This window comes from Penicillium soppii, assembly GCF_028829465.1.
Source record: "Penicillium soppii strain IBT 18220 chromosome Unknown utg000007l, whole genome shotgun sequence".
In the NCBI taxonomy this organism is placed as follows: Eukaryota; Fungi; Ascomycota; class Eurotiomycetes; order Eurotiales; family Aspergillaceae; genus Penicillium; species Penicillium soppii.
The window spans coordinates 1,731,076-1,749,049 of NW_026643237.1; the positions used below are offsets into that span (position 1 = coordinate 1,731,076).

General features: G+C 48.3%; 8 protein-coding genes across 8 annotated transcripts; 2 read left to right on the forward strand and 6 right to left on the reverse strand.

The window, feature by feature from the left end:
- Nucleotides 1-506: 506 nt before the first annotated feature.
- N7529_009923 (uncharacterized protein) lies at nt 507-1,423 on the forward strand (the record flags this gene model as incomplete). Its single annotated transcript, XM_057245450.1, has 2 exons — nt 507-947; nt 1,049-1,423. The coding sequence occupies 2 exons, from the start codon at nt 507-509 to the stop codon at nt 1,421-1,423; spliced, it is 816 nt and encodes a 271-aa protein (XP_057093713.1).
- Nucleotides 1,424-1,576: 153 nt separating this feature from the next.
- N7529_009924 (chitin deacetylase) lies at nt 1,577-2,467 on the reverse strand (the record flags this gene model as incomplete). Its single annotated transcript, XM_057245451.1, has 3 exons — nt 1,577-1,602; nt 1,682-2,046; nt 2,115-2,467. 3 exons carry the CDS (start codon nt 2,465-2,467, stop codon nt 1,577-1,579), a joined length of 744 nt encoding a protein of 247 aa, XP_057093714.1.
- A 251-nt stretch (nt 2,468-2,718) lies between these two features.
- N7529_009925 (CCDC47 family protein) lies at nt 2,719-4,110 on the reverse strand (the record flags this gene model as incomplete). Its single annotated transcript, XM_057245452.1, has 3 exons — nt 2,719-3,094; nt 3,141-4,011; nt 4,059-4,110. 3 exons carry the CDS (start codon nt 4,108-4,110, stop codon nt 2,719-2,721), a joined length of 1,299 nt encoding a protein of 432 aa, XP_057093715.1.
- A 451-nt stretch (nt 4,111-4,561) lies between these two features.
- Nucleotides 4,562-6,294, reverse strand: N7529_009926 (uncharacterized protein; the record flags this gene model as incomplete). Its single annotated transcript, XM_057245453.1, has 2 exons — nt 4,562-5,888; nt 5,960-6,294. The coding sequence occupies 2 exons, from the start codon at nt 6,292-6,294 to the stop codon at nt 4,562-4,564; spliced, it is 1,662 nt and encodes a 553-aa protein (XP_057093716.1).
- A 1,153-nt stretch (nt 6,295-7,447) lies between these two features.
- Nucleotides 7,448-9,482, forward strand: N7529_009927 (uncharacterized protein; the record flags this gene model as incomplete). The annotated part of the gene is made up of 2 exons (XM_057245454.1): nt 7,448-9,027; nt 9,074-9,482. 2 exons carry the CDS (start codon nt 7,448-7,450, stop codon nt 9,480-9,482), a joined length of 1,989 nt encoding a protein of 662 aa, XP_057093717.1.
- Nucleotides 9,483-10,004: 522 nt separating this feature from the next.
- Nucleotides 10,005-11,913, reverse strand: N7529_009928 (cytochrome P450; the record flags this gene model as incomplete). The annotated part of the gene is made up of 4 exons (XM_057245455.1): nt 10,005-10,170; nt 10,289-10,458; nt 10,649-11,764; nt 11,824-11,913. The coding sequence occupies 4 exons, from the start codon at nt 11,911-11,913 to the stop codon at nt 10,005-10,007; spliced, it is 1,542 nt and encodes a 513-aa protein (XP_057093718.1).
- A 1,597-nt stretch (nt 11,914-13,510) lies between these two features.
- On the reverse strand, nt 13,511-14,913 carry N7529_009929 (nucleoside transmembrane transporter FUN26; the record flags this gene model as incomplete). Its single annotated transcript, XM_057245456.1, has 2 exons — nt 13,511-14,651; nt 14,741-14,913. 2 exons carry the CDS (start codon nt 14,911-14,913, stop codon nt 13,511-13,513), a joined length of 1,314 nt encoding a protein of 437 aa, XP_057093719.1.
- Nucleotides 14,914-15,358: 445 nt separating this feature from the next.
- On the reverse strand, nt 15,359-17,739 carry mdr2 (ATP-binding cassette permease mdr2; the record flags this gene model as incomplete). Its single annotated transcript, XM_057245457.1, has 2 exons — nt 15,359-15,850; nt 15,901-17,739. The coding sequence occupies 2 exons, from the start codon at nt 17,737-17,739 to the stop codon at nt 15,359-15,361; spliced, it is 2,331 nt and encodes a 776-aa protein (XP_057093720.1).
- Between the last annotated feature and the right edge of the window lie 235 nt (nt 17,740-17,974).

A 17,974-nucleotide genomic window follows, 5' to 3' on the forward strand; every position in this document is an offset into this window, starting at 1 on the left:
TGAAATTGATACCTTTTATGTTTCAAGACGGGTCTCTGAGTATGCGAAGAGATTATTCCTTGTTATCGTTAAATTTGTCCTCGATGGATTGCTAACTCGATTGAAGATTTCAGATAAAAAGTGAATAGCATCGGTCAGATTCGATCTTCTCTAGATTATAAATAAATTAAATATCAAGATGCCTTCCCGTATGAACCTCGCTGCTCGATTTCTATTGCTTCCCTAGAATATTCCCTGGACCAACCGATTATTTAATATCTCGTGATGCTGATAAACCGATCACATATCCGGATAAACAAGGCTAGCTCCGTAATTCCGCACTCTGCTCGGCTTAAATTGCTTTACGCTGTGACCAATTTAACCATAATCCAAAGACCCATATTCCACCCTGGGTATAGCGCTTATCTACATATCTACCGTATACATATATATGTGCGAGGTCCGTACACACGGAATAGATACTCTCTATTAAAGAACGGAGAACCCCCCACCACCAACGCACAAAAATGGCGTCTCGTCTCACTCGCCTAAGCACATATCTATCCAGACCCCTGCAAACCAAATTGTCCTCCCACTTGCCTTCCAAATTTCAATCCCAAGTCCAATTCCAAATCTCCAAACCCCGTCCCTATACCACAGCCCCAATGTCTGAATCCCTGATCTCCCTCGCCAAGCAAAGGCGCACGATCTACAAACTAGGCAAAACCAGCCCAGTCCCCGACTCCAAGATCGAAGACCTAGTCAACGCGGCTATCCTGCATGTCCCCAGCTCATTCAACACCCAGTCTACGCGGCTGGTTGTCCTGTTGCACGATCAGCACGAGCGACTATGGGACATCGCCATTGAGGCGTTCGAGGGCCTTGTTGCGTCCGGCAAGGTCCCGCAAGAGGTGATGGACAAGCAGACGCGGCCTAAGTTGAATGGATTCAAGGGGGCGTATGGAACAGTATGTCGCTTACTTCACAACTACACATATATGTGTAGTTATATTTACATGTCATGTCATGTTTAAATGCCCGTGATGTGATTACTGATCGTTCAATCCAGGTCCTTTTCTTCGAAGATCCCAATCACATCAAGCCTATGCAGGAGAAATTCAAAACTTATGCAGAGCACTTCGTGCCCTGGGCCGAGCACTCCAATGCTATGCACCAGTACTTCCGTGAGTGTGCCCATGAACCAAGTCATACATTTGTACACTTTCTAACATGCACAGTCTGGACCGGTCTCGAGTCCCTTGGCTTCGGCGCGAACCTGCAACACTACAACCCGCTCATTGACGCCGGTGTTGCGAAGCAGTGGAATCTGCCCAGTGAGTGGCGCTTGATTGCGCAACTGGTCTTCGGTAGCCCGGAGGATGTTGCTGGGGAGAAAGTGCAGAAGCCTGTCGAGGAGCGGGTGAAGGTCTTCGGACGGCTTTGAATACTACATGCATCTGAAGGATTGTAGTCATTTATGCAATGAAAAAAGGTAACATTGGCATATTAGAAATAGAATATATACAGAGAAAGAGAATACACGCACCACTTGCTGCTAATAAAAAAAAGTCAACAACAAACATAGAAGCACCCTGATCTACCCATTCAGATACCACTCCCCGTCTCCAAGACACTCGCCAACAGTAACAGCTAGCACTTATTAGTATAACCCCCCAACAACCAAGCGTAATACGAGACTCACCACTTAACCCCCGCCTCCCAATCTCCCACAGCATATTATCCACTAGTATCTCAACAGTAGTCCAATGCGAGTCATGCGCAAGCACTAGATTGCCCCCGGCATCAATACCATCAAGGAACTTCTCAAACGAACGCCAACTCGTTCCCGGATCATCATGCGCATAGTCCTTGGTATCAACACTCGCCCCGATGACATGGTATCCAAGCTCGGCCATGGTCTCCAGGACAGTCGGCGAATGATGTAGAAATGGGGCGCGCATGTAGGTAGGGTAGAAACCTAAGATGTTGGAGAAGGCGTTTTCGAGGGTTTTCATTTGCCTTTCGATGTCTTCTTTGGAGAGAGTGGGGAGAGATGGGTGGGACCAGCTATTTTGTGTTAAATGGGGTCGTGTGAAGGTTATAGAAGAGAGAAGGCAATGGTGTATATCACTCACGTGTGAGAGCCCAGCTGGTGCCCTTCTTGGTGGGTGCGGCGCACAAGATCTGGAAATTGGTCTATTCGGCCTTTGTTGCGGCCGTTCAGGAAGAACGTTGCTCGGGCGCCGTGCTGAGCGAGGGTGTCGAGGATTTGGGCTGTGTAGATGTATGGGCCGTCGTCGAAGGTTAGGGCGATTGTTCCTGGCACGGAGCAGTGGGTGAGGATTGTGCCGAATGGAAGGTCGGAGGTTTGGTTGTATCGTTTGTCTGGGAGTTGGGGGATGAATGGTGGGAGGGTTATGTTTGCATAGGTGTATGGATGGATTGCTAGGGAGAGAGGGAGGGCTCCGAGGAGGAGTAGCCAATGCATGGCTGATAGGTTGGATGGATGTATGTATGGGTTAAGGATGTTAAGGGTTGGAGGGTTTGTGTGGGTAGGTGGGAATAAATACTATACGATTGTGGTTTCCATAAAATAACATTTGCATTGAATCAAGTCCAAAAACATCCCCGCGATAGATTCATATGAATACACGATTATAAAGGTATCAAAAGGGTAGATAAGACATTCAACCCGTTCTTTCGAGAACGAGAAGATAGAAGAAAAACCCCTCAATCCAACTAGCCCTTACGGGTACTCCGCTTCATGTTACGGCGCTGATCCTTCTGAGCTTCACGGTCAAGGAACTTGCGCTGCTCGTCGGCGCTCATACCACGCAGAAGACGCTCACGCTCTTCCTTCTTGATCTTCTCAGCGGCAATGCGGCGCTCCTCGGCCTTCTCTTCCTCCTCGACACGGCGCAGCTTCTTGATCTCTTCCTCACGGACATTGCGGACCTTGCGAATCACCTCGGCGCGGAAGTGAGCGGAGGCCACAAGCTTGTCGGACAAGCGCAAGAACTGGTTGAACAGGGGGAGAGTGGAGTTGTAGCCGGCGGCAGAGGAGGCGAGGTTGGCAGAGAGCTCAATGCGCTTCTTGGGAGTTGTCTCCTCAATCCTGGGGTTGTTAGCTGGGATTCAAGCATTTTCATTAGCTGACTTACTTGGTGGGGCGGTCGACCGGCTGATCGGTCACAATCAGGTACTCGAAGTCATTGCCAGCCTGCTCGATGGCTTGGATCAATTCCGGGGTGAGGAGGGTGTCGCTAATCTCAGCACTCTCGGTCATCACAGTCACCCACGAGGGCAGCTTCGGGTTATCCTTGGAGAAGGTGATAGAGGCATCGTAGCGATCGTTACGGAACTTGCGCATGTGGCTCTTGTGCACGACAGCCCAGATGAATCCATCGTAGGTAGAGCTAGGAACCTTGACAGGAGCGGTATCCCTAGAAAGTACAGGAACCAGGTCCTTCTCTTTTCCATCGAAAGCGTAAAGCAGAGCCTCGTATTTCTCAACGGGCGGCTCCCAGCTCTCGAAGAAGAAGCTAAGACCATACTCCATAACGTAGGTGATGGGGTTGTACCGCTTAGGCATCTTGATCGAGACATCAAGGAAAGCCACATTCTGACGACCAGTTGCATACGCCGCGAACTCAGATGCCGACTTCTCCTTCAGCACGGACTCGGGATTCGCCAGTTCGGCGGTGACACCTTCGGGAGCCTGGCGGGAAATACCATCAAATCCGACGACAGCAAACTCCTTCTGAAGGGAAGGAGTGTGAGCCTGTGCCCAGGCCTTCGCCCGCTGTCTGTTCTTGCGCCCTCCCCACAGGTGGAAGAGGACAATCACAAGAATGACCGGCATGATCATCGCCTCCTGCTTGAAGTCGCTGGGGGATGTCCTCTCCCACACTCTGTACCAGGCCGTATAGGGAACGGCATTGGGGGTGAGGGTGTTGACCGCCGGAACGGTGGTCGAGTCGGCGAGGAGGGACGCGGGTGATGGGTTGGGAGCTTCGACGAAATCGGCGAAGTCTAATTAGAGTTAGAAGAGCAATTGGATGGAGTCAATTGTATCTTACCATCATCTGGTTTGGCTTGAGAGCCAAACACGTTCTTGAATATGCCCGCCATGATGGATGATGGAAGGTAAAGGAGGAGAAAGGAATCGAGAGATGTCGTGCGGAGCTAAGTTCCTCCCGGGTCTAGCGCGGATGTCTCCAGCTTTTTTACCCGCCGCTTTTCTATTCGCGTTTCTATTCGCTTTATACAGTTCGATACACATACTATGTAGAAAAATAATTAAGAGAAATCACCAAAAATCCATTCGATCCAGGCCCTATTCCAATCCTTTATGCCCATCCCGATAAGAATTACAAAACAAAAAGTAAGAGCTCAGTCAGTGTGGTATCCTGCAAAAGCCCAAAACAGAACTCAACGCCAAAGTATCATGAACCCTTTTTTTGTACAACCCCGCTGATAAACAGACTTGGGGAGAACGCCCCCAGTGAACAAAAGAAAAACAAAAGAAAATCGTAAAAATCATGCTCGAGACGTGCTCAAGGGTGAATACAATGCAACGCATTCAGTGACCATAGGCCGGGGGAGGAGTGTCTTCATGCTGGCGACTCCAAAAGCCGCTGCAGGCATTTGTCATCATCTTGTCCTCGCGCATTCGTCGAGCGATTTCACCGGCCAGTCTCTCAACCAGAACAGATTCAACGCTATCAGGCTTCTCCTCTTTAGTAAATGGGAGAGCAGCAGCAGGTAAAGGAGGACGAGCGGACGGTCCAGCCTCAGCCTTTTCCTGAGGGAAACCTCGGATATTGGGGCGGGGTGTGGCGTCCACGTCTTCCGCCTTCGGTGCGCGAATGGTTTCATGGGAGTATGAGAGATCACCATCGCGGCGGTTGCGGGACAGGCTCGTCCGGTGTCGCTCGGGAATCATGGGTAGGTGGGAATCATTTGCCGCTGACATCGGTGGTGTCACCGGGTCATCGGACTGTTCACTGACAATTGGAAGAGGAGCAGAGGCAATAGACGGGGGTCTGGAGGACTCTGTCATGATGCTCTCGTCGCTGACACTCATAGCATCATCGGTTGTCTTGGGGCGGCGCAGATCCACGACGCGCTTCTTGCGCTTCCGCGAGTGAGCCTTGGAGTGGCGGCCAGCTCCTAGGCTCAGGCCGTAGGTGCTGGTGCTGAAACTGTGGCTTGGTGTGGAGGATCGACTCATGGACACCGTGCTAGCGGTTTCGTGGATAGAGGACATGCTGCCGATATGGGAGTGGGTTCTCGAGAGGTTTGGGCTTAGCGGGGAGATAACGCTTGAGGGGAACTCGCTGGTGTCGGTGGGAGAGGTCCATGCTCGATATACAACTTCATTGATCGAAGGGGTGAACAGCGATAGGGTGCGTTGCGAGTCGGTCAGAGCGGCCAAGCGAAGCAGATTCTTCTGCGAGAAAAGGGAATGCGTCTCAACTGATGAGTCCAAAGAAAGCGATGCGATTTCAGACTCGTTGAGGGCGTTTCCGAGTGAGTCGACGGGGTCCTGTGGCGGGCTGGCCAAGGGATCTTGGCCAGGGCCTTCACTCGTTGAGGTCGTGTTATCCCTCTCGTCGTTCATTTCCTCTCCTGTGCGATATTCGGGAACCCATAATCGGAGCGATAGTCGATGGATAATGGCAGGAAGTTCATCCATAAACAAGATCCGTAGCTGGGCCTCGATTTCTTTCTGTAGGAAGTCGCGCACAAATGGGATCGAATCGAATGTGGAAGAAACCTTGAGCGACTCCAGCGGATCATTGCGGAATACAACGGTTATTCCTTTTTGTTTCGAAAATACTAAGATAACAAATCCCGATAACTTGAAATCCGACAGTGTGATTTGGAGCGGTATTGTGAGCGGGGTACTAAAGTCGCGACAGTTAGCAAATATTCCAAGCGCAAGCGATTGATGAGCTATCTTATAGCTATCACATACGCAGCAGCAAGTGGCACAGGCGATGCGAAAGTCGGTCGTGTGAGGAGGAAAGTATTAAGTGGATTCGCCTGAACTCGGGTCTTCAGCGTGAGAAAGGCGTCGCCGGTATAAGACATTTTAAAAATGCCGCGGAATCGATCCTCAGCCAGGTCACCGATTTCCAGGATCTCCAGTTCGGGTGGGATGGAGCCCAGGTTTAGTTCGGTGACATGGATATCATCGACGATAATGGGAGGTTTGGGCGATTTATTGAGGGCGGCAGTGAGAAGATCTTGGGCGCGAGTGTAAAAACCCGCGTCTGCCATTAAAGGCGACCAGTTGAAGTTGAACGCCATGCCCGGGCATAGAAATATTAAATTAAAGGAATCATGGAGATGATGGGGTAGATATTAAAGAGTGCAAGAGTTGAAGATTCGAAAGGAGGCGATGAAAAAACCAGGAAAAAGGAAAAAAAGGACTTCCCGAGGCCGTCGCGTGCCCCGACCACACATGCTTTCTATCTTGTTTTCGTTTACTTTTCTTTCTTATATTGCATATTGTATATTGTTAAAAGCTCTTGATTTTGTTCTGTTTTATTCTATTTTTCAAATGCAGTTTAGTTTTTACTATCTCTTCTATGATATCTTCTTTTTGAAATGATCAGAGGGTACGTCACATCGGGTGTCTTGCAGGTACCTCCACCACTTCCGGTCAGCCCCGGTACTGAGCCCACTGTGGACTGTGATAGGGCCACTCATCATCCGGGGATCTTAGTTGCATGTACCTAGACCACAGTCTATGGCACTATTTTTACGAAGTAAACACGGCTCGAAATGTTGTTATTTGAAACATTCGAGGCTTCACTCGACTTCATGTATAATGTTTTATGCAGATCGGCAATCCGTCCCCACGTTTTATCTGTACATAGGTATACAGTGTAAGCAAGGGAAATGCTTGGTTGTCTCAATATAATATAAATCTAAGACTTCGATCCCTACCTAGGTAGAACCCTAGGTATAGCTTGGTTATTGAACAATAATAATATACGAGGATCTTCACTTACTACTGATCATCTCTGACAAGAACCTTGGAAGATCGATCTGTAGGTTTCTCTATGTCTACTATTGATCGCCGGATATACTAGTCCTTTGAAAGCCCCTGAGTACTAGTAATTTGTTACACCCCTGAACAAGTGTCAGACTTTCCCCTGTATCATCCAAGTCCTTCTTTGCATATAGCAAGAAACCTTGGAACATAGCTAAAACAACAGGAATATACATATGTAACTAGTATATACTCGGTACATATGCACTGTATAGACGAAGTATACCAAGCATGGAATGTTTCCAAGGTTTCACCGCGGCAACCTTGCGCTAAGCCCAATTAGGTTAAAAGTCAACACTTTCTTTCAACTTTCCCGAACACCATTTTCACGACTTCATTCCACTTAGCCCTTGCGCCACTAACACAGCATATTAATCTATACACTGAACACCAATTTATATCTCCATGTCGACACGATCACCCTCCCCATTTTCGGGCCACGCGACAATGGAGTCCAATTCCAAAAAGTCCGTCGCACAGAGAAGAGTATACGGGAAACGCAGAGCGAATGCGCCCAGGGCGGTGTTCGACGGAAGTCCAGCCAGAGAAGCTACATCTAAGAAGTTTGTAAATGTCGACCCTGTGAAGAGCATACAAACCAAATTGGCCGAAGTGACGATCGATGATATGACCCCTCAAGAGGAGGTTTCAGAGCCACCCAAGTGCGAGGATGAGGAAGAAGAGTCGATTGAGCCTACTAGCCAGCAATCAAGTCTCTCTTCGGCAGTGGATTCTCCTGATACCGAGGCAACTGAATCATCTGTCAAATCATCTTCAGGGAAGACGAAGAGAACTCAAACAATGATGGAAGTCAGGATATACAACAAATCCTCAAAAGAGCCACTCGAAGCCACTGCAGAGGCTACAGATACCAATTCAGAGCCGTCAACCACATCCGAAGCTACAGACGCTCTATTCGAACCCACACAGTCTACAACGGAGCCATTAAGCACAGCACAAGATCCCACGGACGAGGATCAAGAAAAGCTCAACGCCTTGGAAAAAAGGCGAGCGGTGAGGAAAAAGGTCCCCGCTTCCAGGCGCTCATCTGGAGTGGTCCACGACAACAAAGCCAGCGAATATGTTCGCCCGATCCTTAATGAAGCACTATCACCAATTGCGGCACAAAGCATCCAAAAGTTCGGCTCGTGGGCTTCACGCTCGGCAAACATGTTCGACGTTGCAAAATTGGCAGAAGGATCTTACGGTGAAGTATACAAGCTTCATTTGCGCGATGAAGCATTTCGGCCAGTGGTATCGAAATCCAAACTGGCGAAATTGAAATCCTATGGCGACGGTGTTTTCAAGGTCGTACCCCTGCGGGCGAAGAGCGGTCCGGGATCCAAAAAGTTCACCAGTATCGAGGAGATCGTCTCCGAAGTCAAGATGCTCAAATACCTGGACCCGGTTCCTGGGTTTGCTCGCTTCAGAGAAATCCACGTTGTGCAAGGCCGTTTCCCCGAATCCTTCCAGAATGCGTGGGACCACTATAAGAAGACCAAGAACGACTGCATGAATCCTAACCCCTCCAATAAAAGAGCATACCCCGACACGCAGCTTTGGGCAGTCATAGAAATGGACGACGCAGGTTGCGAACTAGAGAAATTTACTTGGTCTTCTATCTTCCAAATCTACGATATCTTCTGGGGCGTGGCGATGGCATTAGCCCGAGCAGAGGAATATGCCATGTTTGAGCATCGAGATCTGCATTTGGGCAATGTCTGTATTCGTTCCACTCGCGAAGACGGCTGTATGGACCCTCCAACCGAGCACGATGTCGCGCGCCAATGTTCATCCAGCGGTTTTGGAATCAGCGCGCTTGAAACCACCATCATCGACTACTCACTTTCTCGCGCGGACCTTTTGCTCAGCGACGACCCCAGTGGACTCACTGAGATTGCATCGTCGGATCTGGACAAGAAGCAGTTGTTCGATGCTATTGGTGAGGATGAAGATGAGATCATGCAGCGAAACACCTACAGATAGTATGTGCTGTCACCCCTAACCTTTAATCTGACTAACAAATACCAGTATGCGTGCAACCCTCTACTCTGGCAATCCCACCGAAACAGAGAAACTCCCCGACATTCCCGGCATTTGGGCTGAGTACTCTCCTCGCACAAACTTGGTGTGGCTATTATTCTTGCTTCAGAGTCTTCTCAAGAATAGAAAACCTGAAGCTCAGCCCCAGCGCAAAGCTCTTGCTCCTTGCTCGCCAAACACGAAGACCTTGAAATCAACTGGCGATTCATTGAAAGCACCTAAAACCAAGCCTCTGCAAGGTGGTATCTCTCGTCTCAAAAATACCCTTGAGGATAGACTGAAGTCCGTCCTTGAACTACTTGATTTGGAGACTGGTCACGAAGACATGTGCTGTGCGGCAGATCTAGTTGCATACGCCATGGACTCCCAGTGGCTAGGCGAAGAGGACTTTTTCTGAGCTTACTGCTTGTGCATTGGGTGCATGGCGTCTTCATTTCTCTTCTCTTGCATATTTTTGGAGTTTGACAGCATGCCTGGACAGGCAATGGCGTGTATCTGCATATAAACTAAATTATCTCTGCATTCTGCATTTTGCATTCATATTGCATTCATATTGCATTCAAATACAACAGCTCAAGGAGCTGAGCTTCCTAATACACAACGCTGTCAAAACGCCAGCAATTAGATTGGATATCAGACAAGTGGAATTCATCTTTGACTTCTATCAGCCAAAAGGCATGCTTGAAACGCTCTCTATGCTAGGTTTGAGAAGAAAGAAAAAAACAAGCAAACGGCACACCGGCCTTACCTCCCACTTTTCTATCCGAGCTGTATAAACCCAAGTCAAACAGCTCATCCTGAGACAAGGTACAATGAAACGATGAGTTGCAAACGCCTCGGCTCCAAATTGTTTTTGGAGGTTTCGATTTTTTCTGTCGTCCTATCTTTTGTTTTATTTTGATGCAAGCAGTGACTGGGATTAGGACTGGCAACTGTTCGCACGGGAAAGGTTGACCATCAGTTCTGGTCGTTTCCATAGCGAGAAGGACTTCTGGTTGATCCAGCCGAGGGATTCGGAGGGCAGCTCGATATCGAAGTTCCAGAACACTTTGGTGAGCAGTAAGCGCATCTCTGCGTTGGCGAGACTGTGGCAGTGTTAGTTTTTGTGTAAAAGTTGGAATTGAATCAATCAAGGCCTTGATGAATTGAAAGAGCTATGGATGCAAGAAATCATTAAATGAAAGAGAATAGGTTTCAACTTACTGTTGGCCAAGGCAATTCCGAGGACCCCACGAGTAGGGCTGGAAGGCGTCCTTCTTGTCGTCCTCGAACTCGATGGTCTCTGATAGCCAACGCTCTGGGATGAAGCTATCTGGGTATCTGAAGTGCGCCGCAGCATGGAAGGTCGAGTAGGGGGACATCGAGACGGAGGTCTAGAGAAAAGACGGCTTTTTTTAGTATTGACACATCACTTTAGATCAAATGAGGTTGCAGAACATATCCAGATGAAGCAAAGATAAACAAAACAAGATGATTAAAGATATCACATTTCATAAAGACAAAAATATTGCAACTCGTCCATTGTCCATTGCAATATAGAGACCTCTGTAGAAAAGCACTCACCCCGCCAGGAACGTAGCGTTCATTGATCATTGCACCACCCTCGGGAACAATACGAGGCAGCATGGATGGAATGGGTGGGTAGACACGCATGCTTTCCATCAGAACGGCATTGAGATAAGGGAGCTCAACAAGAGCAGCGAGGCTAATATCTTCCTCCTTGGCAAATGAGCCACGGATCTCCCTAACCAAACGCTGGTACTTGTCCCGGTGACGATTGAGATAATAAACCGCACCACAAAGCAACGCAGCAGTAGTCTCGCTACCAGCCAGCACAAACACAGCAGAGTTGGCATCCATCTCTTCAAGAGACATACCAAGACCTTCTTTTGTGTGTTTGAGGATGTATGAAGTGAAATCAGGACGAGTAGTACCACGAGCAAGTCGACGACGGACTTTCTCAACGCTGAGGTTGAAGCTCTTAGTTCGCTTTTCGATCAAGTCCTTAGGAACCAGGAACTTGGCAAGTGGTAGGAGGAAAGAGTAAAACCAAAATATTTTGAGGTATGCACTTGCCTTGACCGCGTCCAAAATGATAAGAACCCACCAGTGATATGTGCTGCTCGATAGACAGCCGAAAGGTTCGCCAAAAGCGAGGTCACCGATGAGGTCGAAGGTAGTGAAGTTGAACCAGCGGGCGATATCGATGCGCTGGGATGATGTATTCCCCATAATTCCTCGGAGCTTTTCGATCAGCATATCAGCATATGTCTGCAGGATTTCCTCCTGCGCCTTGAGGGCTTTGTTTGAAAAGGCGTGGGTGAGCAAACGACGCATGCGCTGGTGCGCGTCCTCCTGGGCCGTGATGATGGCATTTACTCCATTGGGAGTGGGAGCGTACAGGGCTGGATCTTTTCGGAAGACTTTTTGGCCTTTCTTGCGGTGGCCATAGATATCTTTCCAGCCGGAGGCGGCGCGGTAGGCTAGGGCATTCGGGGCAATGCGGACGACGTCTCCATACTTGTCATGGAGACTGGTTATGACAGAATGCTGCTTGCCCTGGATGTCCCAGACAACGTGGACCAGAGGGGTGATGGCTGCTAGTTTGGGGCCGGGGTAATCGCTCAGCGGATGCAGAAAGAGAGTGTAAACGCTCCAGCTCGCAAAATAGGTGACCAGCTGTAGAATAGGATAGAAATGAGAGGTCAGCTCGTTGGTTTGGTCTTCTATGTACTCACCAAAGCGGGAATAACACAAGTCAGTTTCCAGAATGATAGCACAGTCAGGGCTTGATTCCAGCTTTCCATCACCAGGGAATTGAGAGGCATGGTGAATTGAACAGAGAGATATGTGCTAAGTACAGAGCCAAGTCACTCTAACTTTTCAAACCCCGATAGAAACAGGATCCCGTCAAACGGACGGAGCGGTGTAATGCAAAAGAAAGAGACCTGGAGAGAGAATCAGAGAAAGATAAGTGAAGTTGGGAGAGGCTGAGTAGGGACCCGGAGTTTGATTGGCAAGAGTGTTTGATGAACTATGCGAATAGACATCGCCATAAACCGCAAAACCGCCCCAGCCCAAACCGCGTTTGGGGAGGGCCTTGAGGCAGTTCTAGAAACCGCCATAGCTTAGGGTGTTCAGATCAGAAATCGCAATGGTTCCTTGGGGCCCCAATGGTTTATAAGCTGGGGCAAAAATGCAGAGCCCGAGCTCTTCATTATTTATACATTGTGCTCCTGTATTTTTTTGTATTTCATTTACTTATTTAAATGAGTTTCAATTTGAGTTTGAATCATGTTAATGCATTTGGTTCCTAATGATTATTATATATATCCTCATCGCGTCTGACACATTTATGAGCCCTAAAATTGGTACGTAGCTGAGTACTACCCTCTGGATTAACTAGAGGGTGGAGTAGGTTTAGCCTTATATTCACCTAAGGGTGACTTCCCTCTCTTCCTTCGCTTCTTTCATCTCATCACGTATAAAGAATTCTTATAGTAATGTTGCTTCCTGGTCTTTATTGAAACTTAGTGTGCAACAATACATTATCAATTCCTAAATTGTCGTTGCACTTATGTAAAGTTGTTACCTAGTTATATAGAGCCTTAGTCGACTATCTTTAATACTGTGTAAATATATATATTTACACAATTTAACATCTAAGAAGCTACAAACTTAATATTCACTAGCTACCTTTTGTTAGAATTGATAAAAGAATAAAAATATTAAGACACTATAACAGATTTATATATATAGATGAGTTACCCCTATCTGTCTATAATTATAGTAAATTTGAACTGATATCATTACGAGTGACCAACACAAGGTTAGATAACCATTAATTTATTGTGATAATTGAGTAGATTCATGTACGATAAGACTTCTAATTGATGCAAAAATGGGGCTTCGGTGATTTTGTGGTTGGGGTCCCAATTGCGGCTTATGACGAAGTAGTATCTAAGACAGTTTAAGGGCTAGAGTCTTCGATTCTCGCGATTAGTTCAGCATTGAACCATACTGCTGCTTTCTCTATCTATCTTCCGAATCCATCTAAGTCCAGAGACCCTCGGAACAGGGTCTTACAGTATTCTATCATATACCGTAGTTTATAGGGTATTTCAACTTCCTATCCGAGCGGCATGGTTGATCTAAAGTATACATCCATTGCACCTTATACGAGGCTATAAACTATTGTGGATTGAGAAAAAAAGAAGGAATGGGCCGACAGTCTTCGACGGTGAGTCTAGAATTAGGGCTTGTTCCTTTCTGGGACAAACGCAGTAGGATTAGAGGCAGAACACCGGCCTACGAAGGAGCACTAGGAACATTGGGAACATCGAGAAAGAGGTGGAAGAGCTTCATGATTCGTGATTAATCGTTATATGTAAATCAAATATATATTCGTATGCAAATGAGCTTAAATCATCTAGCAACAGAAAAGCTCAACAAGCTGCCAGCTGCCAGTCCACCAACAAGAACCATGCTCATGAACCCACCAGCAGCTGGCCGTTCATCAGCAACAACCCAGTGATTGGCACCCATCATACAACTCGTTCCAAGGTACCCATTGGTTGCACCAAAGAGGAACTGCACCACAAGATAGAAGATATCACTCTTGACAACAGCACCATGGCCATTGATATTGCAGAGCTGGTAAATCGGGATGAACATAACACGAGCAATGGCCACAATTGCAGCCATCTGAGGATACTGTCCCAGGGACATACCCGGAATAGCAACGCCCATTCGTCCGGTCAAGTCACCCAAATTCCAAACTAGGAACGCCAGTGGAACAAAGACACTTGAGTCGTATATCCGCGAGCTGGCAGGGTCATTGACGGACTGGATCTCCGCCGTGTATACGGGAAACACCATAGAAATGAGGAAACAAACGAAGACGGCAAATGCCAAAAGCCGCAGCTTAGTGAACAAAGTCCACAAACTGACAGTCTTTGAATGCAAGCGCTCCTCAATAGCCTCATCATCATCTCTGAGCTTCTGCCTTGAGAACGGCTGCTGTCTCAGCAGATAAAGAAAAGCCAGCAGCGCAATAACCGAGACTCCTGTAGAAGTGATAAAGTAAATAAACGCCGATCTCGACGACGTAGTCTCCGGCATACTCGGGCCATCTACGCTCCCAACCTTATGCTTATCCATCGGTGGCCAAAAAAGCACAGATAATATCTGCACAATACACGGTAACACACCTGCAACACCCTGACCAACCATAATGGCCTGTGTATATTCATCCCTGCCAAAGCTGGAGACGTACGCAAAGACACCATTCTGATTAATACCCGTTGCCAGACTGGCGCCGAAAACCATAACCATCAAGAATGCGAAGTACATGCGCGGCGATGAGTCGGTCAGGACAATAGCGGAAAATGCCAGGATCGTGAAGACGGCACAGTTCATCAATAGTGAGAGCGTTACCCGCCACGGGTATGAGGCGTTCTTCTGGAGCTTTGCTAGGGTGTATGCTGTGGCTAGGTTTGTGACTGTTGACACGGACAGAATCGAGGGCTGATAGTGGAGTCTTGTCCAGTCGTCTGATTGGAACCGGCTGAAGAAGTATGGTGCTGCGGCGAGGAACATGTTCCTGTGGAGCTTGTTAACTTCCGGTGCATGAGTTCAGGACTCGGGATAACTTACCAGGCCCATAGCATTGATACTCCTAGGAGGAAGAATATGCCATATTGGAGTTTTGAGAAAGGTGGTTGTTGTTGCGGTGCAGAGCTCGCCTCGTCGCTATTATCCTCTGCTTGGGAGTCATCAAGGCGCTCATACGCCGCTGGGCGGGCGATGAGACTTCGAATACGGTCCATGATTGATGGTTCTATTATTTGCCCTTTGAATTGAAAGGTCAGTCCGTAGAAATGAGGAGACTAAGTCAGCTGTCATGCGCATGAGGTCAGGTCGTGACGCCCAGGCGGCCATGACCGATTATTAAGCACTATAGCAGCCCGGAGGATTGCGAGCGAGGTACGAGATTCCCCGCAGCCTATCATTTGATTTGTATCATACCTAAACGTAAGTCAGAAACTACATTTTGTTTACTGACTAAGGTGACGCTAAAGTATTCAGAATATAATTGATTTTTTAAGGTTTGTACACGAACGCTGCAGACCTATTTTATTACATAATATGCGTGAGAGGAGTATGAAAAGAGACCAAGAATGCGACGGGGGGAAATGTATTCAACAAAAATTTAAACAAGAATAAAGGTCTTGTATAATGCGGAGAGGGTCAATTGGAAAATGTATGGTACGATTAGTTCTTGCGAGAGGTCTGCTCCTCCACCTCTGCGGTCTCAGGCTCTGATTCAGTCTCGATGTCAGTCTCCTTCTCGAGCCGCCACATCTCATCTCTTTCAATAGGCTTGGCTGGGGTAGGAGGTGGGTCACCGCCACTCATTTGCCATTCCATGAGTTTGGTAAAGGCGCCGTCCGGGTGAGAGCTGAGCTCTTCGTAGGAGCCCTGCTCGGCGACCTTGCCGTCATTTCCAAGGACAATGATGGTGTCGGAGCGTTTGATTGTAGAAAGGCGGTGGGCAATACTGATCGTTGTGTTGTTGCCGCTAAGCAAAGTGGCCAACGCGCTGTTAACGAGGGTCTCGGACTCTGCGTCTAAAGCGGAAGTGGCTTCGTCCAAAATCAGGATATCCGGATTCTTGATGAGGGCTCGAGCAATGGCAATGCGTTGCTTTTGGCCACCAGAAAGTTGAGCTCCGCGAGCTCCAACAGAAGTATCTAATCCATCGGGCTGTGAATCTGGTTAGCAGAAATAATGATAATCAAAGCTTTGAGACTTACGAAGTCACTGATGAATTGGCAGTTAGCCTGGCGGGCAGCAGCGATGATCTCAGACCGCGTGGCATGAGGCATGCCGTAAGAGATATTTTCAGCGATCGTCCCGGAGAAGAGCACCGGCTCTTGTGAAACGACACCAATCTTCCTCCGAAGAGACTTGGCGTTCATTCCCTTGATATCTTTCCCGTTGATCAAAACGCGGCCCTCGGTGGGGCTGTAGAAACGAAGCAGAATTGACGCAATGGTTGATTTACCACCTCCAGATGGTCCAACGACTGCAACATTGGATCCCTGGGGGATCTCAAAGTTCAATTCGTTGAAGATCTTGACAGCAGGACGAGTGGGGTAGCTGAAAGTGACATTCTCAAATCGAATTGGACCGCGCGCAGTCTCAACTTTGAGACCCTTGGTCGGGTGGATTGTGGGTGGACGGTCTTGCAACTCGAAGAGTCGACTCGCTGCACCCACACCTTTCATGAGCTCGGAATAGAAGGCCGAAAGCCCAAACATGCTGGAACCTGCATAGGCAGTGTACATCAAGAACGATGTCAACTCTCCGATGCTAATGGCGCCTGATTGAACCATGCCGCCACCTACATACAACAAAGTCATGATAGTCAAATTTCCTGCCAAGCCGGTTGAGCTGAAAAAGACTGCAGAAATCAAAGACTCTTTTTTACCGAGGTCAAAGATCTTGCGGACTTGCTTGTTGTAACGATTGACTTCAAGAACTTCACCGGCAAACGACTGACTTGTCTTGACATTGCCTAGCCGTTCCTCGGCAATTTTGGTCAACGATCCCAAGTTCTTCTGGATTTGGCGACTCAGGTTCCTGATTGCTCGGCCGTAGAACAGAGCTCCTAGGCCGACTGGAGGAAGCAAGACAAGCAAGATAGCAGACAGCTTAGCACTGGTGTAAGCCATCATTGTGAATCCAGCTGCGCCGCTAACAGCAGCTCGCAATCCATCAGACAAATTCTGCGTGATACTCTTTCCAACAATGACAGTGTCGGAGCTAAGGCGCGAGATCAAGTCCCCAACCCGATTGGCATCGAAGAATTCGGCATCCTGGATGAATGTCTGACGAAATAGCTTGGAACGGAGCCTGGCAACGATTCTCTCACCGACAATTCGGAGAATGATGACACGCCCATAGTTGGCTCCAGCACCAACAAGTAGAATTGCACCAAGGGCAGTGTAGAACATGGGAATACTCAAGCCAAACAGTTCACCGGTTCCCTCGTTGATACCCTTCGTTGCAGCATCAATGATCTTACCGATGGAAAGAGGAATTGACATTGTGATTGCCGAGGAGACCAGAAGGAAGAAGAAGGCGAGTCCGAGGGCCTTGGATTCAGGACGTGCGATTCTCAGCAATCGCATTATTTCTCCAAAGCCGGACTTCTTCCCGCCATCTTTATTTAGTCTGGCGCTCATGTTCACTTGAGCTGCCTGCGCTGCTCGCTCAGTCAATTCGAAGCCTTTTTCCTCCTCCGGTTCCGGAGTTGGCCGGTCAGCTGTGTCTTCGAATTTCGCAGGTGGTGATGGTTTGGCCTGAGATAATTTCGGCGTAGACGATATAAGACGTGCTTGAGGGATGATGTGGGATGTAAACAGGGTATATTTGGCGCTTTTGACTTGAAGCAAGAGTGGATTGGGCCCATTTCGGAGTGCACCTGAGGCGGTCGTATAAAGGCGGTTCGACCCATTGTTATGGCCAGACGTAGCAGTCTGCAGTGACGGTCCGGGAATTAATTGGCGCGCAAAGGAGCCGTGTTGTCTCAGGCATTGGCGTGGGCTAACACCCAGGGCCAGAGACACTGGCAACCGAGCACCGCGCATTTCGGAAGTATGTCGGACGATGGTCGAAGGGAAAGTTTGGAATAATGTCACCGATGAATACCACAACATGCCATATCTAATCAAATGTATTCAATTTGAGCACATCACATGGCATTCAGCTCCTCGGGGGGGTTGTCGGAGGTGTGAAGTCTAGAGCTTCGACGTCCGCGGCGTCGGCAAAGCGGTTTTCGGGTCCGATTCTGCTCGGTTTCACCGCCGATCATGGAATCCGGTC